We start from the raw sequence: 27025 nt of genomic DNA, 5'->3' as shown, positions 1-27025 counted from the left end.
CTTTCTTCAGCTGGAGGGCACGTCTTCCCCGTGAACCCTCCAGCCACAACACAGTAACACAAACCACAACCCTTCTCTCTTTCACCACCACTCCTCCACAGCTTTGCCCTCCTTCCACCCGACTCTGGCCGCTATGTGAAGGTCGCTGGCCTTTTTTATAGCCCACCCAGAAGTCCTCCAGGTGCTTGATCACCTGTTCCTGATTGCACTTCCGGGCAGGGATGTAGAGTTGTCCAGGCTGGCTCCGGTATCCATACAGCATCCCCTGGCAGCCACCCCAGATCCCAACAGGGCTGTGGAGAACTCCATCTCCCATGGAGCCCTGCGGGAAACTGCGGCGTCATCATCTGCCAGGGAGGCTGCCACCAAGCATCCCAGGGGAGGTTCTGAGGAGCCCATGGTTGCTCCCCTGGAACATATGTCAAAGGGGCGTCCGGCCCTCCACACTATCAAAACTGGATCCCCAGCGCACTACTCAGCTCGGGATGCTCTTAAGACGACGCTGAGATTCCAGCATAGCCTCTGGATGGATGGAATGATGAGAGGGTTTGAGCTTCTTTGATTGCCTGGACTTCTGCTGTTCTTGTACTTCATCAATGTACCTCTTGGACCAATGGGACGAGGAAGTGTGATGTCATGTCCAGGTCTCTCTTTGAACCATGTGACAGATAGGGGGCTGTATCGCTCCCTTGAACCCCTGTCCAAGACTCCAGACACCAGATAAAAGTCCAAATGTTGACTTTATTAATTCACCACAGTGCACAAAGCACCCTCTTCTCCACTATACTCATATAAATCACAATACTAAACAATAAATCAATCCTCCAACTCCCAGACACGTTGCCACCCTTCCACCCAGCTCAGCTCACCGCCTGGGAGCTCCCACAGTCCTTTCATATACCCTGACCCGGAAGTGTTCCCAATCCCCAGTCCATGTGATTCTCTATCACTTCCGGGTCAGGAACAAGTCCTTCTTCTCACCCCATAGGGCTCAAATGATTCTTCGGTCCTCCCTGCAGCTCCCTCCTGCGGCCCCTGTGGTATCCAGCAGGGTCGTGTATAAAATCTACATAGTCCATGACTCCCTGCTGGTCTTCGGGGCACCTCCATACTTTAGGGAGGGCACCATCTGGCGGCCTGGGGGTATTGGCCGGGATGACAAGCCGGCCAAAGACCACACCCATCATGTTAGGCACAACTCGTGTCCTTGAAAGTTCTACCAAGTGAACTTTTTGCTGTCACCTTTGGGTGGGTCACACTTGTCTTTAGTCCTTGTATGTCTATTGTTTGTATATTGAGGGTCCCTATCTTGTAGTTTATGATGGTGCTGATCTGACACTTCGGATGAGCTACCAAGTAGTGTGGTAGGCAGTAAGACTTTAGGGACTTTCAAAACTCAACCTGATGCTTTTTTAGAAGAGTGAAATGGACAGGACTGGCGAGCTTTGGTGGGCTGAGGGGCCTCTTCTTGTGCAGATTGTTCTAATGCTCATTACAAGATCTTTAAAGTGGATTCTGAAAGTATGAAGACCCCTTCACTTTCTGCACTCTTCATTATGTTGCACATTTAATATTAAGTGGATAAATTTGCCATTTTTGCCCATCGGTTTACACTCAATAACCCATAGCAACAAAGTGAAAACGTGATTCCAGAAATTTTTGCAAATATATTAAAAATCACACAGATAAGTCTCGCATTCCTGTTCAAGGCCTTGGCTGTGGCATTCCAGATTGTACTTGGGTGTCTCCTGTTTGCTTTACTTCTACTTGAGAAGTTTCTAGAACTTGATTTGAGTCCACCTGTGGCAAACTGCATGGTTTCACAGCAACAAAGGAAAAAGAGACAAAAATAAGGTTTTGGGAAGCCCCCCCACCAGCCCCCCCACCCCATTTATAGTAGATTGTTCTGGCAAGGCAAAGAAATGATTCTTTTGAGTTCAAAATGATAAACCGGTGCCGGAGAGACAAAATGGTGGATGTAAAGCTAAACCAAGGAAATGAGGTCATCAGGGCTGGAAGTGGAAGTGATGTCATCAGGGCCAGGTGGGATTTCCCGTGACTGGTCTGCAGGAAAAAGGAAATAAAAAGGTTAATGCACTGCACCCTCCCCTGGTCTGGCATGGAATTACCGACATTTGAGCCCTTTGGCTGCCTCCCATGCGCACGTGTGTGACATTGTTTAGAAAGGCCCATGCAGGCTTGTGTATGGAAAGGTCCACAACTCACATTGCATGTCAGGACAAAAACAAGCCATGATGTCCAGGGGGCTCTCTGTAGACCTCCAGGTTAACATTGTGGTGAGGTATTGAACAGGGCAAAAGGATCAAAGCACCTGTAAAGCTTTGAGTGTTCCCAGGAGAACGACGGCCTCAAGAATTGTGAAGAAGCGTGGAACCGTCAGGGCTCTTACTAAAGTTGGACGTCTGGACAAATTGAATAACCCAGCAAGTAGGGCCATGTAAGGTGATCAAGAATACAATAGTTACTCCAGCTGAGCTTTAGAAGATGTCTGCTGAGAGGGGAGAACTTGTTGGAAGGGGGGCCATCTCAACAGCACTTTTGGTAGAGTGGCTAACTTCTGCTTGGAGTTTACCAAATGGCATCTGAAGGACTCTGAAACTATCAGGGGCACAAATCTCTGGTCTGATGAGACAAAAATTTTGGGAAGAACCCCAAGCAGTATATCTGGTGTGATGGATGGTGACCGCCACCAATACCTGACCGGGACGCCTCTGTACTAGAAGGACAAGGTGAGATGACTTATGAAGGGTGCTATCTCCCCCGAATTGCTATTTGGCAGCCCCCCTGGGGTGTGACAGGCCCTCTGAGTCCCACAGGGCTGTATGGGACTTGGTATTGTTCGGCTCAGCCCTGTTGGGTTCCAGGGATGCCGCCATGGGGAGCTGCAGATCCCTGCTTTGGGTTTCTGGTACACTGGGAGTAATTCCAGACCTCCCAAAGCCACCTGGAGTTCCCTCGGGTGCAGCTTAAAAGGAGCCAGCTACTTCACAGAAGTAAGAGGAGGTGGATATGAAGTGTGGAGAAGGAAAGGGGCTGCAAGGCCCTGAAAGATAGGGACAGTGTTATTACAGTGCTTGTGACTGTGGGTATCAGTCCTTGGAGACTGCTCTGGGTTCCTTTCTCTAAATAAAGGGGTTTTTGTTGGACTGAATTGGTGTCTCTGCCTGTTTGTGTCGAGTTGGGGTGGCAAGTGCGCCCCTGGTTTCCACACTGGTGAAGACTAGGTGATGCTAATCCCCTGCCTATTACTATCCCTGCGGTGAAGTGTGGTGACAGCATCATGCTATGGGGACGCAGGGACAGGTAGACAAGTCAGAAATGGGGGCAGCCAGTTACAGAGAGGACCCTGAAGAAAACCTGTTTCAGAGTGCATGCCACCTGAGACTTGGGCCTTTCAGCATGTCATTGAACAGAAGCATACAGCCAAGACAACACTGGAGGGGCTTCAGGACAAATCTCTGAATATCCTTGAGTGACCCAGCCAACACCCAGCCCTTAAACCCCATAAAACGTGTGTGGAGAGACCTGAAGATGGCCATTCACGGACGCTTCTCATCCAATCTAACGGAACTTGAGAGTATCTGCCAGGAAGAATGGGATCAACTGCCCAAATCCAGGAGTGCAAAGCTTGTAGACACTTACCAAGAAGACTCAAAGCTGGAACTGCTGCTAAATGGACTTCTACAAAGAAGTGAATTAGGAGTCTGAATACTTTTAGGAATAAGAGATTTCAGTTTTAGATTTTTCCATCAATTTGAAAACCTTTTTGAAAAAACGTTTTCTCTTTCTCATTATGGGTTATTAAGTGTCAATTCTTCTTCTTCCTATTCTTCTTTCGGCTGCTCCCGTTAGGGGTCTCCACAGCAGATCATCTTTTTCCATTTCTTCCTGTCCTCATCATCTTGCTTTGTCACACTCATCACCTTCATGTCCTCTCTCATCACATCCATAAACCTTCTCTTAGGCCTTCCTCTTCTCCTCTTCCCTGGCAGCTCTATCCTTAGCACCCTTCTCCCAATATACCCAGCATGTCTCCTCTGCACATGTCCAAACCAACACAATCTCGCCTCTCTGACTTTGTCTCCAAGCCATCCAACCTGAGCTGATCCTCTAATGTCCCAAAGTCTAATCCTGTCCAACCTTGTCACTTAGAAAATGCAGAAAGTGAATTGGTATGAAGACTTTCTGAATCCACAGAGTCTATCTGACCTGACGTGTGGTGTGTTTTTTCAAGTACTTACTTTGTCATAATATTCAAATCACATCAATCAATTGTTTTAAATGTCCACCCTCAAGTCAGCAGGAAACTGAAATGCTAATCACTGGTGGTTTCCCTTTTTTTTTTTTTTTTTTTGATAGACTTCATGAGGACGAAGTTGGCATACAGGAGGCTCCTTTATCATCTCAGGGATTTCGTCAGATCCTGTCCAACCTCACAGCAATAAAAATAAGTGGCACCAGAGGAAGTAATGGTAGGTGAGGCCTGGCACACCTAAGGGAGCGTCTTCGGTTTTGCACCCTTCTGTACGTCTCTGTTAGTTTGGCCTTCTGGGGTTCTGGCCTGAGCTTATTTATTTCACCCCAGGATTGATCGTCTTTGGAAGCAAACTAATTTTTTTTTAAAATTTGTAATAATGGTTCACTGCGGTGGGCTGGCGCCCTGCCCGGGGTTTGTTTCCTGCCTTGTGCCCTGTGTTGGCTGGCATTGGCTCCAGTAGACCCCCGTAACCCTGCAGTTAGGATATACCAGGTTGGATAATGGATAGATGGAAGGTTCACTTCCTCCATGAATCATTCCAGTTGCAGAAAAGCCAACTCTGGAACCAAAGGGGGGAATGATAAAGTGACACACCAGAATGAGAACCTGTGGCTAAGGCACATCAGGTGACTTCATTCCTATTGCTGCAGCATCTGAGGAACTTGGCTGTAGTGACTGAACAGAAGAAGTGGAGGCTGACGGGGAGTTTGGGGGGGCTTAGCTGACATCACCAGGAATGTTCGGAGGCCGACTAAAGGGGGCTCTCCTATTAGCTCCCACTGCAAGGGGAACACTTCTGAGCCAGACGGCGGTTTACCACAGTGTGAATTTTTGAACTCGGATGCTTTGTGGTATGAGACCAAAGTAATTCACTTGGCGATGAGGATGGGACAGGTGGAGTGTAGTGGTGACACTGCACAGAAAAGGTGACAGGAGACAGACAAAGAGAGAGAGCTGCGGTGATGTCACCAGGATGTGTCCAGAGCTGGGCTCGGTGTGGCTGACTCTGAGACGGAGGCTGAAACAACCATAGAAACAAACATCTGACAAAAAGAAGTAAAAACACTTTGTGAAAACCAACACTTGTGTCATTCTCTAAACTTTTGGCCACGACTGTAGGTGGTCTCCTAGGGAGCCGTCACACAAGGGATGGTGTTTATCAAAATATAAACCATACTATGAACACTTTTAATAACTCAAGGGGTGCGTACTCCTGACACCGAGGGCCCACGAAGGTCCTTGAATTCTAATAATCCTTTTTGGACACTGGGGGGCAGCATTTGCGCAACTGAAGTGGGGCTACGGACCGTTCCACCCCTCCACCCGCCCTGTGGACACTGAGGGAAGTCGTTTTCGTAACTCAAGGGGGTGCACAGCAGTCACACTCATACTGACTCCTCCCCCTCCTTCCATTGTTCTTCTGCTCTTCATACTTTGCCCACCATAATATTGAATCTTCTCCCTGTTTATCGTCCACCATTTTGTCACCTCAGTGTTGACCCTTTTATTATGTCTTGCTCTTACAGGGTATGCTTGGTTCTTCATGGTTCTGCCATCATCCTAATCTTAAATGTCTGTGTCTCAGTCACACTAAGGCAAGCTGCCTGAGATCTGAGACCCACAAATGGCCCCCATCTTTCTCTCTGTCTACTAATACTCGCTCATGCAGACCTCCATTCTCAATGAATCCTCTTTCCTCACCTGCAGGTAGCACCTGGCTTTCTGAAGTGAGCCTGCTCTCCGCCACCCCTGGTCATTTTCCTCCAGCCCTGTGGGTAGAGGAGTGCACTTGTCCCCAGGAGTACACCGGCCGGCTGTGTGAAAAGTGCGCACCAGGGTATAAACGGGAGATCCTGAATGGCGGACCTTCTGGCCTCTGCGTGCCATGTACCTGCCACCAGCATGGGATCTGCCACCCTGACACCGGTAAGTCCTGCCAGCTGCTTCTTCTTCTTCTTCTTCCTCTGTCAGTTAACATTTTGGAAACGCAGAAAGGAAAGAAAACTCCAACCTGGTTTTGGAATGAGTGGCAAATTAATTCATTAATTAATTAAGGGTGGGATACTCAAAAGGGATAACATAGAAGACATAGCAGATGAACCTGTGTCAGTGGGCCTTAAACACCTGTCCACCTGCTGAGATGGTTTGCTCCCTCAACCATCGCCATGAAGAACCTAAGACCACAGCACCTCCCACATCCTCTCCTTCTCTCTCTCTCTCCCAATCTCCCCACTCCCCTCATTACATTTTCTCTGTCCAGCTCTGCACTCCGTAAACCTAATTTTGGGACTAAACCTCAGAATTTGTGACACAATTTGTGACTAAACCTCAGACTCCCTTCTGGAGTCAGGGGGTGCCTCATATCTGATCCTGGGGCACAAAGTTAGACTTCAAAAATGGCCAGAGAGTCCTCACTGCTGCTTTCTCTATTACAACAACAGCGCATTCCTATTCAATAAAACCCCTTCTGCAATTCTCTGCCCTGGCACTGCTATCCTGGCCTCGCCCTGCTCAGTCTCTGTTTAGTCAGCGCACCCAATAACCCTGGCATTGTCTGAAATACCTGCCCTCTAGTGGCATACCAAGGCATTGCATATTTCAACTGGCATCACCTCTGTCAGACTCATGCTGGCACAGAACATGTACACGGCATAAAACTCCCTGAACCCTCCCCATGCCAGTCCAGCTGTGGTACCTTGCCTGTTATATCGTATCTTTCCTATCTATCTACCTATCTATCTATGGTGTCTTATCTATCTATCTATTTATCTATCTATCCATCCATCCATCATATGGTGTCTTATCTATCTATCTATCTATCTATCATATAGTGCCTTTCAGATCTATCTGTTTATCTATCTATCTATCGATTTATCTATCTATCCATCCATCCATCATATGGTGCCCTATCTTTCTATCTATCTATCTATCTATCTAATAGTGCCTTTCACATATCTATCTCTCTGTCTGTCTATGTCGATGTTTATGTAAGTTGTATATTATCGATCCGTCTATCTTTGAAGCTACTATAAAATAGATGGACAAACAGGAATGGCACTGTAGTTTAACAGCTAGATGTGACAGGCGCTATAAAATAGATACACAGATAGACAGATATGTGCTATATAATAGATAGTTAGAAAATGTACTGTATAATAGATGTATGGAAGGATAAGGATAAATAAGTATGAAAGGCACTATATAATAAATGCATTGATAAAAGCAATAGTATGTAAAAAAAATAGATGTATGGTTAAAAGCCAAGATTTGAAAGGTACTATATATTTGAATGATAGTAAAGGTGCTAGATAATAGATATGAAAGACAATTATATAATGGATATTGTACATAGATATGAAAGGCACTACATAATAAATCAAAAAATATGCATGAAAGTACTATACAATAGATATGAAAGTTAAGTGGATATTATTACATAGTACCTTTCATATCGATTATATACAGCCTTTTATATCTATTTATCTACAGTCCCTTTGATATTTATTGTATAGTGACTTTCTTATCTACCTAGCTCTAATATAGTGCCTTTCCTATCTATCTGTCTCGACGTCCGAGACAGCAATGAAGACTCCTGCTGTACTTTTTAAGTAAGGAATTTTTTTTATTACCTTCAACCCATTTTTTCCATCCCATTGAATTTATTAGTCAAGGCGCTAATATGTGAGAGATGCTCTTTTTTTGCTTTAAACACCGTCCACTCCTCCTTCCACTCTTTTTCCACGCGCCCCTTTCTCCCTGCAGTCTGTTTCATGAGCCCTGTAGGTGGCGCTAGTCCATTTGTGTGTACACAAGCTTTTCTAATCAGTGTCACATATGAGTTAGAAATGACGTATGCGGACTGAGAGGAGAAGACTTAGAAGGCGCCACCGTCCCAAAGCGTGAGTTGTGATGAAGCACTCTGTGTTCAATAAACTGGGCCTTTATATAGCGCCTTTCTCCCTCTTCAGAAGTATTGTACACAGAAAACAAAAGCACAGCATCGAGGTTGGTATTTCCTACCTTCTTTGTTTTCTCGGTTTTCCAAGTCCCGAATCTTCTTTGGGAAGGCCCGCCATGTAGCAACACAGCAAACTGATGAAGGCATTCAAGTGACAAATCACACGGCCTCTGACCAGCCACACCGCCTCGGTGGGCGTTGTAAACGGTGTTCGGCGAAGGACCCCCCATTCCTCTGCTCATCCAGAGCGTCCTAGACAGGCACAAAACAAGAAGGAAAAAGGCGCTGGCTGCCATCAAATGTGACCTAGTTAGGCTGACAGCTCTTCAAAAGTCACCCAAGACGTGCTGCTGAAGACGAGAGCCGCGGCTGTCAGCCTCAAACCCGCTGCGGCCACTTATTATTGCTGAGGCTCATTGTTTTCTATTGTGTTGGGGGTACAAATTTAAGAGAAAATGTCAAGCAGTTCTCCTGTCTCGCTGACAGCTCGGCGCTGCTGCAATGCGCCTTTTCTCATTTAACCATTTTCACATGAAAAGTGACACGCTGGCTTTTTATCTGGTGATACCTGAAAACCTTACGGAGTGGCAGCGCCGCAAAAAAAAAATAACAGAAGAAGGTCAGTAAAGTCTCCAGCTTGGCGCCTTGAAACTTTAATACAATGTTTATCTCGGCTGCTTTAAGAGCGCTTTGATTGAGTGCACTTCGGTATCCTCCGCGTTTCTTAGTGAGACCGTAAACAGGGTAAATGGGTTGGTGTGCACTGCCCCCTGATGGGCACTTGAGGTACTGCGGCAAAGTGAGCGCAGCGGCTGGACGGGATATCGCAGCGAACCTCTGTTTGCTCCTCACAACAGTTCCATCCAGTTTATCGCGCTCATTTTCCAGAAACAGTGGACAAGAACCAGTTACGGAAATGAACACCAGTTTATCTTCATTCAGTGCCGGTCCAAAGACATAAACAGCCCTTTAGGCGGGGGTTCACGCGCTCCCCTTGAGAGACGCCCTCGAATTTGCTTGGCGTGGGACGTTCTTAGGCTTACACGAACTATGCATCCACATAGGGCCCCGACCCGGCCCCAACTTACAATTTTTTTTTTTTTTTTTTGTCGGGCTGTGAGCCTGGGGCTCCTGTCATGCCCCTGGCACTGCTGCCTCTCTGCCAGTCCCTCACGTTGTGTGTCACGATACCCTCCTCATCCTATATTTTATTGTTCTGTTCCAGACGTTTTAGTAGAACACCTTCCTGAGCTCCGGGGGGGCTCCACACACAAAGCAGCCCACCCTCCCTCCGGAGCCGGCACATTTCTGAACCGCGTAGGGTCCCCAAACTGCTAAGAACGGCCCTGTCAAAGGGGGTCGAGGGAGGCTCCCTTTGGTGTCTGGAGTGCGGCCCTCGCTGTCCGTATAACGGAAAGCTGAGGCGCGCGCGTTGCTTAAATTACATATACGCCGACCTCCCCAACTTGACGTTGTCCCTTAAATGTCATCTTGGATTTTAAGGTCGGAGGTTGGTGAGACTCTCCCGACTTAGCGATTCTGACAAGTGGGGCATTCTAGTTGAAACTTCCTCCTTGGAATTCGGAAATTCCGACTTCCCAGTTCAAATTGAACGCAATATTAATGCCAAGCTAGCCTGCACAGCTGGTCTTATTTTAAAATATCATAATATTGATTTTTTTTTTTTGCTCAGAAATGGCATCTATAAGATATTTCACAATGCGTGCATATTCGCAAGACGTGAATCAATACTCAGCAACTATGTTAACTTGGAAAATGGATATGTTCAGCACAATTTAATGCTTTTGTTAAGGCTTTACTATAGAATTAAAGGACTGGCTATATATTTTGTAAAATATATAGAAAATGGTCAACTTTAGAACATAGTTTTGCGCGGCAAATGCATAGATGGCGTGTTTGTGAAGAAGTAACTGCGACTTGAAAAGTACAAACATTTCGTGTAGTGATTACATCTTGCCAGGAGAAGGGGCCTGAGTTGCCTCGAAAGCTTGCATATTGTAATCTGTCTAGTTAGCTAATAAAATCGGTCATTTTGCTTAACTTCTCACCACATCCTTAACGGGTAAGACGCTACAACACCTTAGTACTACGAACCTATCGTGCAGAACAGCATTCCAAATGAGCCAATGCTGCCACCTGCTGGCAGACACCGGAATAGCGCGACACGGCCCTACCTAATTAAAACCAATTAGCCCTTCATTGAGCTTTTATTGCATGTTTTAAAATTTCCATAACAGTATTAAAAATGAATTTTTATGAAACAATCCAATAAAAAACATTTTAAAAAAAGATTGCTCTGTTGTTTAGGTTCACAATAACTCTCCCCGAGTGTAAAGAGGCACATCAAATAAATTCGTACAAATTAAAATACAATTCGGCATAAGGAGCTGGATGTTAATCAGCCACACGCGGCTAATAAATAACTCAAGTGAAGATCACCCCTGAATACCCGAGGATCTTTGTATAACTGATTAGGAGCGTAAACGTTTAAAATACACGTGTAAAAACAAAAGGCCTTTAAGGACAGCACTTCGCGGAGTCACCAGCCCTACTATGGTAATCACAGACTGCACGCACAATGGCGGCCCGTGGCAGGCTTGCCATTTTCAGATGGCTGTTTAAATGGGTTGCTCAGCATGCTGGTTGGTCCTTCATGTAGGGGCTGCAAAAACATCCCTCCGTGCTGAGCTGCTGAAGAAGAGACGGACACAGCATCGCTCCCAGAAAACACACCGGAGCAATAAAAATAAATGTCTTCACTGTAATGCGCTGTCTTTATTAACTTCCACACCTAATTGAAAATGACTTAGAAGTCAGGCAAACTCTTCTTCTGTGATGCCCGGGTTTCCCACAGCTGGCACACTCCCTCTTAAACCCGGGACATCGATAGTCATAAACCAAGTTGGACTGAGCCGTGAGGACACAAAACAGCAAGAGTAGATGTAACAAAAGTGCTCAGTGCTTTTATTATTCAATCAATGCTCAATAATTCATAAGTGCCGTGCAGATTGTTTCATGGAAAAATAAATTCACAATCCCAGATGAGAACCGTGTCCATGTGAAGGTTAAAATCAATAAAGGAATCCAATAAATAAGATAAAACACGTGGTTTAAACAGACTCGGGATCTTTCATGAGCCACGGTGCTTCCTTCTCAAACTGACGTCGCCTGTTCTCACCTTTATTGCCCGCTGGCACAGAGCTGTCTTCACGTATGGGCACTAGCTGAGGGCCCACGATGTTTCTGATGCCAATGTATGTTTCTGATTTACTAACAAAACAGGGGCAACAATGCACTCATTTGCCTGGGGGTCTATGAAGCTGTTAAGATGGCCCTGAGCGCAGTCACCCTTTTAATTGGCTGGTGTCCTCACCTGCTATCCCTCAGTGCCAACCGAGGACCTCCATGAGCGCTGCTCCTTCCTCCTGCCACCATCCCTCAGCCTTCCGCAGAAGGAGCCCACTAGGAGGGGTTGGTCATTCCTGCTCCTTGGGTGGAGTGACCCTGCCCCGTGAGTGCCTATCCAACATTTCCACACCAGCTCTGTCATGGCCCTGCTCTTCCTCTTCTTCCTCTTTAACTTTCTGCTTTTCATTTTTTCCTGATCTCTCTCTTTCTCCTCTCTGTCCTACTCGGGCTCCTTTCTGTGCTTCAGAAATCATCACAGTCATCAAATCATCACAAGTTTTGGATGCCGCAATGACGAATTGGCCAAATTTTCTGAAAAGATGTTTTCATTTTGTCATGATGGGTTATCGGATTCAAATTGAAGGGCGTGAATGGCCAACTTCTCCATTTAAAGTGAAATCTACAACGCAATAACGAAACCACAGTGCCGAAAGTGAAGACTTTTCACCATACTGTATATAAGAAAAATGAGAATATTAGAAATGAGACTTTAAGCACGTCTTTAACTAAGATTTGCGGGTGGCACATGGGCACAGCAGAGAGCTAATGAGGTGATCAGCATGAGAACGTGGGCACTGCCAGTTCTCCCATCAACACCAGCAGGGCCACTTGCCCACACGACCGCATGCACCTAAGCCCACCCAAAGCCTGAGCTTACTGCTTTCACTAAAGACCGTGGACCACCTAGTTGGCATCACCACAACTTCACGCAGTTGGTTCTGACAACCTGGGCAAAGAAGATTCCATACCTGGTAATTGAAGAGCAGTGCTATCTGCTGTGCCCATGTGCCACCCGCAAATCTTAGTTAAAGACGTGCTTAAAGTCTCATTTCTAATATTCTCATTTTTCTTATATACAGTATGGTGGGAAGTCTTCACTTTCGGCACTGTGGTTTCGGTATTGTGTTGTAGATTTCACTTTAAATGGAGAAGTTGGCCATTCACGCCCTTCAATTTGAATCCGATAACCCATCATGACAAAATGAAAACATCTTTTCAGAAAAGTTGGCCAATTCGTCATTGCGGCGTCCAAAACTTGTGATGATTTGAGCCGCAGCAGCCTCGTGCAGACCCCGAAAACCGCAATAGTGAAACTGAAGTGTTGTAGCTGAGTGGTGGTGAGACCCCAAATCTATAAATGTGTACTTTTGTTAATCTGCTCTTTTACTCGTAAAGGGGGGCCTCTTCTCAATTATGAATTAGAGCTGCCAGGGTGGGCCTCCCTTGCGGAGCTGGCTTTATTAAATACATGGAGATGCACGGCCATCCATTACGTTCTTCTTCTTCTTCTTCTCCTCAATTTCAGGAGTCTGCCAGTGCTGGGACAACACCACCGGGCCTGCCTGTGAGCGATGCTTAGACGGCTTCTATGGTGACCCTTTGGCGGGAAAGCCCTCTGACTGCCAGCTGTGCCCATGTCCAGGCCAGTCCAGCTGTGCCATTATACCTGTGAGTGGGGAACTGGTCTGCACCAACTGCCCTTTGGGACAGCGAGGTAGGTCATCTCTAAATGTTTACCACATGTCATTGAGTTTGTTAAATGAATTTGCGTTCATTTTCAACAGCACTTGGCATCATTAGAAGAGTCTAGAAATGGATGTGGCACTATTTCTTACCGATGATATGCACTCCACTTCAAACATATGGACCACCTAGATCTGAAGAGTTTCACAAGGCAAAATACTGACCTCAAATCTTTGCTCCTGTGAGATCCTTCGCAATATGGCAGTTGCGATTGTGTTAAAGTTTTATAAGACAAATGGAGAACTGCCATGGACTCGCACCGCAAACCATCTCAGTTCAAAGATCTGCACTGTGGTGAACAGCTGGTGATCAGTCGCAAACCCTCAAAATCGGAGAACTCCGTTAATCAGCAGCTCACCTATAACTTCTGAGCGCTGTGAGTGGGGCACTTCCTGGAGACGTCAGCTGACCACTCTCTGTGCCAGCCCCATCACCATTATGCTTCACCCATCCACATTGCCAAGTGAATTTTCATTCAGTCGCACCATGAAACATCTCAATTGGAAGATTTGGTGGTCAGTCGAAAACATCTGACTCAAAAGTGTCTCCTTGACAAGCGAGCTAATAAGAGAAGTCCTTTAGTCAGCCAGGCAGAGACCATTTTGGAGCAGATATATACACTGCTCACAAAAATTAAAGGAACACTTTAAAGAAACACATTAGATACATCAGATCTCAATATGAAGTTGGATATCTATACAAATAACGACAGGGCAATGTCTTAGGAACAAAAGGATGCCAAGTCTTTTAATGGAAATAAAAGTTTTCTGCCTACAGAGGGCTCAATTGTGTAGACACCCTAAAATCAGAGTGAAATGAAGATGTGGCAGGCTAGTCCGTTTTTTCAAAAACTTAATTTCTGCTCCTCAAAATGCTTTTCAGTATCTTGTGTGGCCCCCACGAGCTTGTATGCATGCTTGACAACGTCGGGGCATGCTCCTAATGAGACGACGGATGGTGTCTTGTGGCATTTCCTCCCAGATCTGTATGAGGGCATCCCTGAGCTGTTGTACAGTCTGAGGAGCAACCTGGCGGCACCTAATGGACCGAAACATAATGTCCCACAGATGTTCTATTGGGTTTAAGTCAGGGGATCGTGAAGGCCATTCAATTGTTTCAATTCCTTCATCCTCCAGGTACTGCCTGCATACTCTTGCCACATGAGGCCGGGCATTGTCGTGCATTAGGAGGAAACCAGGACCTACTGCACCAGCGTAGGGTCTGACAATGGGTCCAAGGATTTCATCCTGATACCTAATGGCAGTCAAGATGCCGTTGTCTAGCCTGTAGAGGTCTGTGAGTCGCTCCATGGATATGCCTCCAAGATCATCACTGACCCACCACCAAACCAGTCATGCTAAACGATGTTACAGGCAGCATAATATTCTCCACGGCTTCTCCTGACCCTTTCACGTCTTTCACATATACTCAGGGTGAACCTGCTCTCATCTGTGAAAAGCACAGGACGCCAGTGGTGGACCTGCCAATTCTGGTATTCTATGGCAAATGCCAATTGAGCTCCCGGTGCTGTGCAGTGAGCACAGGGCGCAGTAGACATTTGGGCCCTCAGGCAACCCTCATGAAGTCTGTTTCTGATTGTTTGGTCAGAGACATTCACACCAGTGGCCTGCTGGAGGTCATTTTGTAGGGCTCTGGCAGTGCTCATCCTGTTCCTCCTTGCCCAAAGGAGCAGATACTGGTCCTGCTGATGGGTTATGGACCTTCTATGGCCCTCTCCAGCTCTCCTAGAGTAACTGCTTGTCTCCTAGAATCTCCTCCATGCCCTTGAGACTGTGCAGGGAGACACAGCAAACCTTCTGGCAATGACACGTATTGATGTGCCATCCTGGAGAAGTTGGACTACCTGTGCAACCTCTGTAGGGTCCAGGTATCGCCTCATGCTACCAGTAGTGACACTGACTGTAGCCAAATGCAAAACTAGTGAAGAAACAGTCAGAAAAGATGAGGAGGGAAAAATGTCAGTGGCCTCCACCTGTTAAACCATTCCTGTTTTGGGGGTCATCTCATTGTTGCCCCTCTCATTAATACCACAGCAGCTGAAACTGATTAACAACCCCTCTGCTACTTAACTGACCAGATTAATATCCCATAAGTTTCATTGACTTTATGCTATACTCTGATTAAAAAGTGTTCCTTTAATTCTTTTGAGCAGTATATATAAAATATATCTACTCTTTGTCTTCTCTTTCCGGCCCCGGGCAGGGTTAAATCTCTTGGCACAAAGTCTCGTCTCGTGGAACGTGAAAGTGTCTCTCTGAAAAAGTCACGTCTCATCCCAGGATTGTTTTATTATAATAGAGAGAAATTCATTTTAGCCCAGAATCAGCCCTTCAAGTAGAAGCTACAGTAGAGGCCAAATGTTTTGGGCCTTGACACAAATGTTGTGTTTTGCAAACTTTGCTGCTTCAGCATTTTCAGACTGATATTGTAACAAAGGCGCTATATACTGTAGGTGCCTGACCTGACACAGACTCACAGCAGAGGCACGTATAACAATAAATAAACTTTAATTTTTCTTCACCTGTGGGGCACATCTTCCCTGTGGCCCGCACAGGCACAACACAGTCTCAAATACACCAACCCAAAACCAAAGAAATATCCTCCACTCCTCCCAGGCAGCTCCTTCTTCGTCGTCATCGTCGTCGTCCTTCTCATCCTCCTCCCGACTCTGACGCCTTGATTAGTTGCTCCAGGCTTCTTTTATAGCCCATCAGAAGTGATCCAGGAGGTAATTTGGCCTAATTAGGCGGCACTTCCGGGTGTGGCTGCTTTCCAACCCACACGGGCTCGTTATGCCATGCAGCTCCCCCTGGCAGTGGCCACGGAGCCCAACTGGGATGAGCTCCAGTGTAACATTATTGTGGCCCCGACGCAACCCAGGGGGGCTGCCACCAAGTGTTCCAGGGGACATAATGTGCATCCCATTGGTGCCTACCCTGGATCCATTGCCAAGGGGTCATCCTGGCCAGGCATGGGTCCCGGCCGTCCACCACAATATATAAATTCACCTTTTATTTGATTCTTTGAGGACCTGATTCTCAAGCCAAGTGTTTTTTGTTTGCTGTTCATTATTTTCCTTCACCTCGAGAGGCATTGTCTGCACTGTTCAGAATCAGCATTCACTCAACCAAGGTTTAGGGGCCTTATTTAACTAAAGCTATGAAGTAACAAAAAAGGGGGTGCGAAGATGTGAAAAAAAGAAAACAAGAATCGAAAATATGAAAAATACATCTATTGAAACCAAAACAAATTAACTTAAACTACATTCAGATACTAGAAAATAAATATAGAGTTAGATAAATGTCAGTAAAAGTTAAGTAGGTATAATAAAACTTGTGGTGGTGTATCGGCAGCAAAAAATATAGGAATACATTTTATTAGGGTTTCAGAAAAACATTAGGGGTGCGCGATTAAAACTGTTATGAAAACTCGGGTCGCAAATACTTAAAGGTTGAGAAACGCTGTGTTAAGGGCCTTTGTAATCCAAATGTTGCAAGCTTGCAGCTGGCCAATGGCAGTTACCAGGGTGTGTAAATCTGAGAACTGACATGGCTTGTGATGTGTGTGAGTCTATGACCAAACACTTGGCGTAGTCAGCAGGATTTTGCACTGTGAAGGGATTGAAGTATGGAAGAAGTGGCGCTGTGCAGGACAGTGGTGTGTGTGTGTGTGTGTGTGTGTGTGAGTGAGTGAGAGAGAGGAAGAGCTCAGCTGACAGCACCAGTAGTTACTCCACATGCAGTGTTCAGAAGCTGTATCTACTCAACCAAGGCCGGAAGACTTCCTTTAGCTAAATCTATAAAGAAGCAGTTTCTGATGACCATTGTAATCCAGATGTTACAGGTTTGCAGTTGACCATCAGAAATTACCATGGTGTAAATCTGAGAAATGAGATGGTGTGTGGCGTGTGTGTGTGAGTCTATGACATAACACTTGGCGTAGTCGGCAGGATTTTGCATTGTGAAGGGGTGGAGTGTGGTGGCAGAGTTGCTGTGCAGGACAGTGCTGGGTGAGTGTGTGTGTGTCTGTGCATCTGAGACAGAGAGAGAGAGAACCCAAGTGACACCACCAGGAAGCGTGCCACTCACAGTATTCAAATGCAAGGCTGGGAGTCCTCAGCAGCTTCTTATGACCATTATAATCTAGAAGTCACGGTTTTGCAGTTGCAGTTACCCATGTATAAATATGAGAACTGAGATGGTTTGTGGTGTTTGTTAGTGTGTGTGTGTGTCTATGACATAACACTTGGCATAGTCGGCAGGATATTGCACTGTGGAGGGATGGAATATGGAGAAATATAGAGGGGCTGTGTAGGACACTGGGGGGTGGTGTGTGTGTCAGAGAGAATGAGAGATCTCAGCTTACATCACCTGGAAGCACTCCAGTCACAGTATTCAAAAGCAGTATCTGCTCAACCAAGGCTGGGAGTCCTCAGCAGCTTCTTATGACCATTGTAATCCAGATGTCACAGTTTTGCAGTTGGCCACCAGCAGTTACCAATGTGTAAATCTGAGAAAATGAAATGGCTTGTGGTGTGTGTGTGTGAGAGAGTCTATGACATAACACTTGGCGTAGTCGGCAGGATTTTGCACTGTGAAGGGATGGAATATTGAGGAATATAGAGGGGCTGTGTAGGACACTGGGGGCTGCGTGTGATAACTCATATTATGTGATATCATCTACTGTTGAATTCTGCTCCGTACTTGTAATATTTTTATTGTATGGAGGATGACTTGTGTTCTGTTCTGTGTATGTTATTGTATTGACCCCCTTCTTTTTGACATCCACTGCAAGTCCAACCTACCTGGAAAGGGGTCTCTTTTTGAACCACCTTTCCCGAGGTTTCTTCCAATTTTTTTTCCCTACTAGGGTTTTTTGGGAGTTTTTCTTGTCTTCTTAGAGAGTCAAGGCTGGGGGGCTGTCACGAGGCAGGGCCTGTTAAAACCCATTGCGGCACTTCTTGTGTGATTTTGGGCTCTACAAAAATAAATTGTATTGTATTGTATTGTATTGCTGCGGTGGGCTAGCACCCTGCCCGGGGTTTGTTTCCTGCCTTGCACCCTGTGTTGGCTGGGATTGGCTCCAGCAGACCCCCGTGACCCTGTACTTAGAATATAGCGGGTTGGATAATGGATGGAAGGATGTATTGTATTGTGTGTGAGAAAGAGTGGGAGAGCTCAGCTGGCATAACCTGGAAGCACTCCACTCGCAGTGTTCAAAAGCAACATCTGTTCAACTGAGCCCGGGAGTCCTTCTTAAGCTAACGTTATAAAGAAGCAGCTTCTGAGGACTGTTGTAATCCAGACATTGTGTTCTGGATGGCCACCAGCAGTTAGCACAGAGCCAATCACAAACCGGGATAGCTTGTGGTGTGTGTGAGTCTACAGCAATACACCATGACGATAGTATCAACAAAAACGCAAATGACTTTTGAACTACTAAAAAATGAAACCAATTTATAAACTATCATTGGAGATGGATTCAGCAACTCCAAGAAGCATAATAACCATGTTTTTTAATTGCAGGAAAATTAGATCGATTTTAGAAACAAAATATAATCATGGTTTTCTGCAAAGCAGCGCAATCTCATTGCCAGCGTGTGACACCAGCAAGTTGTGACCTTTTCACCCAGAATGTTTTTAAGACTACGATGTGCCCCTACTGGTCTTTTTAAAAGATAATTTTGTGGTGTTAGAGTTTGTCTTCTTACCGATATTTTTATCAGGGCTGAGGGACTTTTTGCATATTTACTTTGACTGATAATTCTGCTTTGCTGTTTTGGTTTCATTTTGACTTCCCTGCTTGTCTCCTGGTCCTTACCAAATTGCTTTTCTATGCCTTTTGTCCTCTCCAAGGCAGAACAGTAATAATGATCCCACCCCATGGGTAGTGATGTCATCCTCATGGCAGCATCACTACCAACTCTTCAACCAATCAGCTCCAAGTTCAGCAATCTTACTCGGAAATAAAGGATGTCCCCACTCCTAGCCAATCAGTAAATCCCAAAGATTAAAGTATGGAATTGGATCACAGAGGTTTTGTTTGTCACTGTTGTGATGTGAAATTTTGCTTTCAAGTTAATAAATATTTTGTATGTCTTTATTTGTAACTTAGGCAAAGCAATGTAATATTAGTGTTACATTATTGATAAGAACAGCAATGGTTTAAGAACCCCTTTCCCCCCTTTTAGGAATGAGTCACTTCGTAATTTTACGACAGGGTTGGGGTGAAGTTCCTCAAACAAGTGCGGCCAATATTTCTCTGCGAGACTCTCAGTCAACCCCCACAGGAATGCCAGGCTGCCTAACTGCCAAGCTTTACCTTAACACACGGTTTGGAGGGCAGGTGTGACCCCATTGGTCTGAAGTATGGCTGTTTGGAATTGGCTTGTATCAGAAGCCTTTAAGTACCACAACACCCTATTGGCTGTAGGGGTTGGACAGAAAATCTATAAATTTGCTTGCTTTACCTCACTCTCTCTTTCTTACCAAACTGATGAAAGATCATCTCACACACCATGAACTGAAAAGGACAACACAATGAAGAGCACAGCTCGGCAGCCATATTGAGACGGGCATGCGGCCTGTTCTGAAGAAAGGTGACCACAAATGAGGACTTAGCTAGAGACATTTTAAGTAACTAATAAGTCTGTGTGCCACCTGAAAGTACACAACAGCATTTATCAGGTTCTATGGTTGCCAATATTCAATCAGTTATTATTTTTGAATATTATCAATAATACATTATTTAAATTGTAACTTAACTCCTACTTGTCTTTTACTACAACTAATTGCCTGAGGTTATAATTGTAGAAGGGAAGGTGGGGAGAAGTCATACGGTACAGTACCTTAGAAACGGTGGAAAGTCTGTGAGATCTGAGGCATTCCAACAAAGACTACATATTAATAATACAAAAGGGGAAAGTAATAATAAATTGTATTTATATAGCGCCTTTCCCATGCTCAAGGCACCTACAGAATATAAGAAAGAACGGCAGGGTATACAGTATATAGCATTGTACAAACCAAATAAATAAATAAAGAAGATTAAGACAGTAAATTCAGAGAAAGCCTAACAGAACAACATAATTGATGGTCCAGCACACACATACAGGTTACATGAGCATCTTGACATGGAGGTAAACTGAGAGAAGGGGAATGAAGTCAAGTAGAGCTAAAAGCCTTCCTGAACAGATGAGTTTGAAGTTGTTTTTTAAAAGAATTCATGGAGTCAGCTGACCCTTAACATGCACACGTACCGGTCCCAGTACATAACTACACTTGGACGACGTCACAGCCATGTGTGCATGCCCCTCTGTCATGCACCTCAACATACTACACATCAAATGAAACCTCCGAGTCTCGTCTTTCCGATGATATAAACCATTTTGACACACAACAACCACAGCACTGACACTAAATCCTTTTTTACAGAGAAGTAAATACTTTTTAAGAGCTGACTTTTCCTACCTTTGAAGGCTCTCTGCAAGTCAAACATCAATATTTCCGAGCAATATTGATCTCATTCTGTCCGTAAGGCTCCAGGGAATATAATCCAGTAAAACGATTAGGTCCAAAACACACAATAGATCCTCAAAGGGACAAAAACTCCAGAAAACGTTTCTTAACTTGAGACTAGCTCCGACATTTTTTTTCACTTCTATTGGTCATATCAGACGTAATTTGTTTCTATCGGCAATAACCATGCTAAAGCATGTTACACGGAAGTGTTAGCTTCTGATTGACACCTAAGTTGAAAAGGCAATATATTATTTATGTGTTGTATCCCCTTAATTAGTTGTCTTCCGCCTTGGTTTATTGGTTGTTGTGGTTGGCCCGTGGTGAGTTGGAACTTGGCCAATCACGGGGCTTCACTTTGAACATTTAGATTAGTTTGGTGGCGTCTGAGCAGTAGAGTAGGAGCTTCGTTTAAATGTGAAAGTTTGCGTAATTGATTATAAAGTAAGTGGAATTCGTTTATCCTTAAAGTATATTGTTTATATGTTTACATTTGTAATTTGGATATATATATATATATATATATATATATATATATATATATATATTTAGTACTGTTTCTAAATATTGACGTTTGAAGAAGTTAAAGTATAGTTGAACAGACGCTATGTGGAGTTTCTCACATTGTTTGTTATGGAATTGCAGTATTATCGTTTCCTCGTATATAATATGTATATCTATTAAGAATAATTACTTTTTAAGTTGAGTAAATGCTTTATTGTTTACCGTTCTAGTAATTTCCGATATTGATGTTATCTGGGGTGTAGTACGCCATCTACTGGATAAATGAAGTACCTGTTAAATAACTAATGTTAACATTGACAAACTGAAGAGAAAGAAAGTGGGATAGCTAATTTATGTTTATTATTATTTATTTAGACCATATCTTCACATTGTATAAGTTTGGAAGAAATTAATAAATAGAATTTGGACATCTTCATCCATCCCTGACCGGATGTGTGCAGTGGTTGTAATTTAATCCGAACCAACATAATTCTTCATTACAACCTAAGTTGGCCAATTAGGAGGGATGTGGGGGGTGACTGGCACCTCGTATAGCCAACGAGTGTCACAGACAGCTGAACGATGACGCACAACTCCAAACCCTGGTAGAATCTACCAGTTTGATTGGACGCTGTGAGTGACACTCCAAACTTACAGCCAATGAGCAGCTGAGCATTTCGATATGTAACTTGCCATGCCAACTTGTAAACAAAACCGATCGGAGCTGCATGAAGCTGGCATTTGTGCCAGTCTGCAGACTTGGTGCGTGGTTGTTTATTGTGATTTCACCAAGTTTTTTCGCATTTTAAATATAAATAAACGTACAGATAAACGTAAATACACTCTCGATGAAGTAGTAGAGGCATGTACACGGCATGACAGTGATGAATCGGACCAGGAGACGTCTAATGGCAGAGAGCGACATGTGACACGCCCTTGTGCTTTCTGCCAGCTAGGGATTGCTACAATCAGTGGCACATGGAAAAACGCTGAGCTGTGTTGTAACAGTTTGTAAAAAATGTATATAGTTTTATTCAAAAAAAAATAAAAAATTTTTTTTTTTTTTGGACCATAAGACTTGTTTTGACTATTTTTACATAGAAATGTGTATTTTTATTGTTTTTATTATTTTTATAACTAATAGAGTGACACTGTGTGTAGATATAGATTCCTTTAGGTGTAAGCTTTCAGTAGAGCCCTCAGTGATATCTGTGGGTTGAAGCATTCAAAAGTTATTACACTTTTTTCCATACGTTCCAAAATGTGGATACTGGATAAACCAGAGGTCCCTCTAAAAAGCCCCTGGACATGCCCACATAAAAACTGGTGTAAAAATGTCATTTTTACAGGTATTCTTTTCAAATTTGACATGTGAGTAGTCAACAAGTTATTCTGTTGGTACATAGTGTGTTTCTGTCCCCACCTACCTACTGCAGCTATAGAGGCCTTTATTTTCACAAAAAAACTTAGGCGAGAACAAAACAATTCATTTTTTCTGTGAGTTCTAATGTGCATAACTTTTGATCAGTCACACCTACAGTGATTCTGACTACTAAGGGTGAAACTAGAGAATGTTACCTTTACAAAGAGACCAAACATGTGTTTATACTCCAGATAGTTCAATTACAGCAATGAATCTAATTTGGAGAGGTCGAATTACAGGCGATTTAGCAAAAATGACCCTGCTTGATAAGGGGTTTCGGTAGGTCATTCCAGAGTCTGGGCGCCATACAGCTGAAGGCCCTGCTGTCACCCAAGGAGTGTAGATTAGTGTAAGTAGAGTAATCGAGAGCTCTACCAAGACAAAACAGTCACCAATCACACACAGCCTAACGTTTTCAAATCTCCCTTTTTACCGTGGCAGGTGTTCGTTGTCAGCTGTGTGATGACGGTTTCTATGGTGATCCACTGGGAATCCACGGTGTGGCCAGGCCTTGCCAGCAGTGCCAGTGCAATGGGAATGTGGACCCAAATGCTGTCGGAGTGTGTGACCACGTGGGCGGCGGCTGCCTCAAGTGTTTGCACAACACCGAGGGCGCGCGCTGTGAGCGCTGTCGAGAAGGCTACTACGGGAATGCGCTACACTTCTACAAGTGCAAACGTAAGTAAAGAAACTTTGTGTGGCACAGGCTCCAAAGTTTAAATCAGCAGGTTGGACCTTTAATCCATTATTGATTTCAACTTTACAGTGCAATCAATTTCTTCCTAAAGACACTCACATTTTTTTTATCATTCCATCATGTTTGTGATGCGCCATCTGTTGAAATGATGCACTACATGCACTACAAAGTACATTCCAATAGATGCCAAAGTTAATTACTTAGATTTTTAGACGGGTAGCACAGCTAGTTAAATAAATAAAAACACAATGATATGTGACAATAAATAATTAAATATGTCATGAAATGTGTTTTGTGTTGTTTACTTCTTTATTGTCCAGACAGGGAAATAACAGGTAAACTTTTTGAGTAGCACCAGCAGATACATGTAAGAGAACAAAAAAACAAAAAAAAAAAACAATAATCACAATAAATCGAGTTTGGGAGAACGAACAAGAGGTCAAAACCGAATGAGAAATGTGACAGTATTCAGAGCAAGGCTTTTTGATAGAGCTTTGGCATCCGCAGATCGGATATGGACACAAACCCCAAGCTGTCCTTTTATCCCATCGTGTCACGCCTTCTGAGGCCACGCCCCTAGAAACAAGAGAAAGCGAGCCTAACAAGGTGGCGAGAAGAACCTGAATGGCCGTCCGAGGTGTTGTGAAAACAAAACACAGCACTTTAGCCATAAAGCGTTCTGAGTAATAAAATGACAGAAACAGAAACCTTGAACTCAAAACACACAATTCAAGTACAATACTATAGAAAACCAAATCATGACATTTATGTATCTAGCCAGTTCTCGTACCCTTCTAAGATCGGTTAAAATCTTAGTCTTCAACATAGAACTCCTTTTTTTTGTTTTAGTGATGATTAATTACTCCAAAGATTTGTTCTTTTTAGACGACTCTTTTCAGTAAATCATGTGAACTGATAGCTCAACGTGAGTGCTAAAGCGCTGATAGAGGCTTAAAGTGCCTGCACAAGAACCTCCTGAATTCTGAGTCTCGACTCAATTTGAGTTTAGAACGACTCGCAACCCAGGAAGCAGTCTAACGATTCTCGTTTATTTGATTTGAGAACAAATGACAACCCGAATATCGGCCCAACAATTCTCACTCATTTTCTAACGATTCTTGTTCCTTTGACTCATGATCATGATTCTCGTTCGGTTGATCCACAAATAAATTACGACCCGAGAATAAGTCTAACGATTCTCATTTATTTGATCAGCGAATGAATCACGACCCAAGAACTAGTCGAATCATTCTTGTTCATTTTCTAACAATGCTCGTTTATTTGTTTCACAAATAAATCATTTAGTTGCACAATTCCCATTCACTTGTGATTCTGTAACAAAATGTCTTATTTAAATTATGAATGTTAAATAAATTATCAGGCCTTGTGTATGGGAACAGTACAATGGCATATGAATGATTTGTGATTTGATATACTTTGTTAATCTCCAAGAGGAAATCATCATGTTTTATATATCTCTATACTAATAACAGGCAAAGCCCTCACTGACTGACCGACTGACCGACTGACTGACTGACTGACTGACTGACTCACTGACTGACTGACTCGTCACTAATTCTCCAACTTCCCATGTAGGTAGAAGGCTGAAATTTGGCAGGCTCATTCCTTACAGCTTACTTACAACAATTAGGCAGGTTTCATTTCGAAATTCTACGCGTAACGGTCATAACTGGAACCTACTTATGTACATATATACCGGCCATAGCCTGCAGCTCGTCGCCGTGTGTGAGTTCGTCCCCATCACCACGCCTCCCACGTAGTTGGCTGCCTGCCCATATAAGGCCATCCGTCAGCAGCACTAATCTCTTATTTAGACACAGCGCAAATATATTCACATGTACTTAACCTATATTACAACTACTTGCAAAATACCCACACTTCGCAGCGGCAAAGTACTGCCTTAAAATTTTTATTAAGAAGAAAATGAAACCTTTTTAAACTGAGGGATAATATACCAATAATTATTTGTTAAGGATCTCTTTGTATACCACGTTGTCAGTTCGGCCCTCCGGTTGTAATATGACCAAGCTGTGCGCTGAGCTTACTCTTGAGCATACAACGTACAGTCAGCCATGTGAACAGTAATCTTGTCTCAAATCTCACAGCTTGGATTGCTGCTGTCGTAATCGGTTTAAGTTTCATGGTTTGTTTCAATTACGACAGTATTTGTAGGACTTGTGTTGAAGAGACATTCGGCATCTGTCAAGCGTTGTAAGTATACAACCAGTTTCATCGATAACTTCACATCCAGCTTTTGAGAGTTTAAACATTCATAAACATCAAAGTGTCCACTACTGAAATCGTCACCTGTCAGTCTAAGATGTTTAAGAGGCATTGGCGGTTGTCGAAAGGTGTAAAATATTTGGCCATTTCAGTACACTTGAAAGCGACAACCAAACAATTCAGCGGCAGCCATCAACTCACATGCAGACCCAGAGGTGAAGGGCTTAAGCATTTCACTCTTCTAGTGCTCCTGTGTAGTCTAATTATCTCCTGTACCGTCATCAGTCCACACCTTGAACCTGTCCATTCATTCAATACATAAGACACAATGGATATCAAGAGTGAGCCTGATATGGCCGTGCAATATGTAACACAGAGAATGGAAAAGGCAGACGGCATCTCCGGGCATGGAAACCACTCGGTAAGTGACAGTTCTTTGATCGATGGTGATCACCTCGATAGACATGTTAATGGGGGTACGGTTGGAATGATAAAGGAAATGGGTACCTGAACAATGTAAAGTAAGTCTAAAATACCTACACAATAACTATAATCGTAATAAATGAACAATAAAACAGTGGAGAAGCCGTGGATTAAATAAAAAGGCTGCAGTTATCAGCTGGGAGACGTAAATCCCGTGGCGAAGCAAGGAAGGGAATGTAGAGACCGGAGCGACAGACGGCCTTAAATAGGCAGGCAGCCAACAACGTGGGAGGCATTGGGATGGGGGACCCAACGGCGCCTCACACGGTGACCGAGCTGCAGGCTATGGACGTATATATGTACGTAAGTAGGATTCAGTTAGCGTTGGGAACCCGCGTACCAAATTTCTTGAAGATGGGCCCATAAGTAACAAAGACAGTTGAAAAGTTCAATATGGCGGCCGACAGTGGCATCATACCACCAAAATAAGTACGTACATTGGTTTCGGTTAGCGCAGGGAAGCCGCTTACCAAATTTCGTGAAGATGGGGACATAAATAAGAAAGTTCAACGTGGCGGACGTTGTCGACCGTTATGACCGTTACGCGTAGAATTTCAAAATGAAACCTGCCTAACTTTTGTAAGTAAGCTGTAAGGAATGAGCCTGCCAAATGTCAGCCTTCTACCTACATGGGAAGTTGGAGAATTAGTGACGAGTGAGTGAGTGAGTGAGTGAGTGAGGGCTTTGCCTGTTATTAGTATAGATATACACATATAAATTAGACACCCAGACACACACAATCCCCTCACGTTCCCCAGTCCTCTATCTGAACTTTCTTTTAAAAGTTTATAATCACACAGCCTGGGAAGTCTGCAGTGAATTCGGTGACCAATCCTGATGTGCGCTACGGACGCGTTTACTTAATTTACATGTAAAGAAGTGATCTCACTGGCTCGGCGACAGTTCCTTTATTGAAGAATGAAGTCCGTCTCACCCGGGTGACTCG

The 27025-nt window shown here is 44.1% G+C and overlaps 1 protein-coding gene across 1 annotated transcript in view; it reads left to right on the top strand.

The window, feature by feature from the left end:
• Positions 1-27025, top strand: part of lamc3 (laminin, gamma 3) — a 220913-nt gene that overhangs the window by 128992 nt on the left and 64896 nt on the right. The window contains exons 11-14 of the mRNA XM_039764395.1: positions 4381-4493; positions 5987-6205; positions 12973-13161; positions 23097-23333. Coding sequence (XP_039620329.1) covers positions 4381-4493; positions 5987-6205; positions 12973-13161; positions 23097-23333 — 758 coding nt within the window. The remainder of the gene's footprint in view (positions 1-4380; positions 4494-5986; positions 6206-12972; positions 13162-23096; positions 23334-27025) is intronic.

This window comes from Polypterus senegalus, chromosome 9, assembly GCF_016835505.1.
Source record: "Polypterus senegalus isolate Bchr_013 chromosome 9, ASM1683550v1, whole genome shotgun sequence".
Classification (NCBI taxonomy): Eukaryota; Metazoa; Chordata; class Cladistia; order Polypteriformes; family Polypteridae; genus Polypterus; species Polypterus senegalus.
This window is presented reverse-complemented; position numbering and strand designations above follow the sequence as displayed.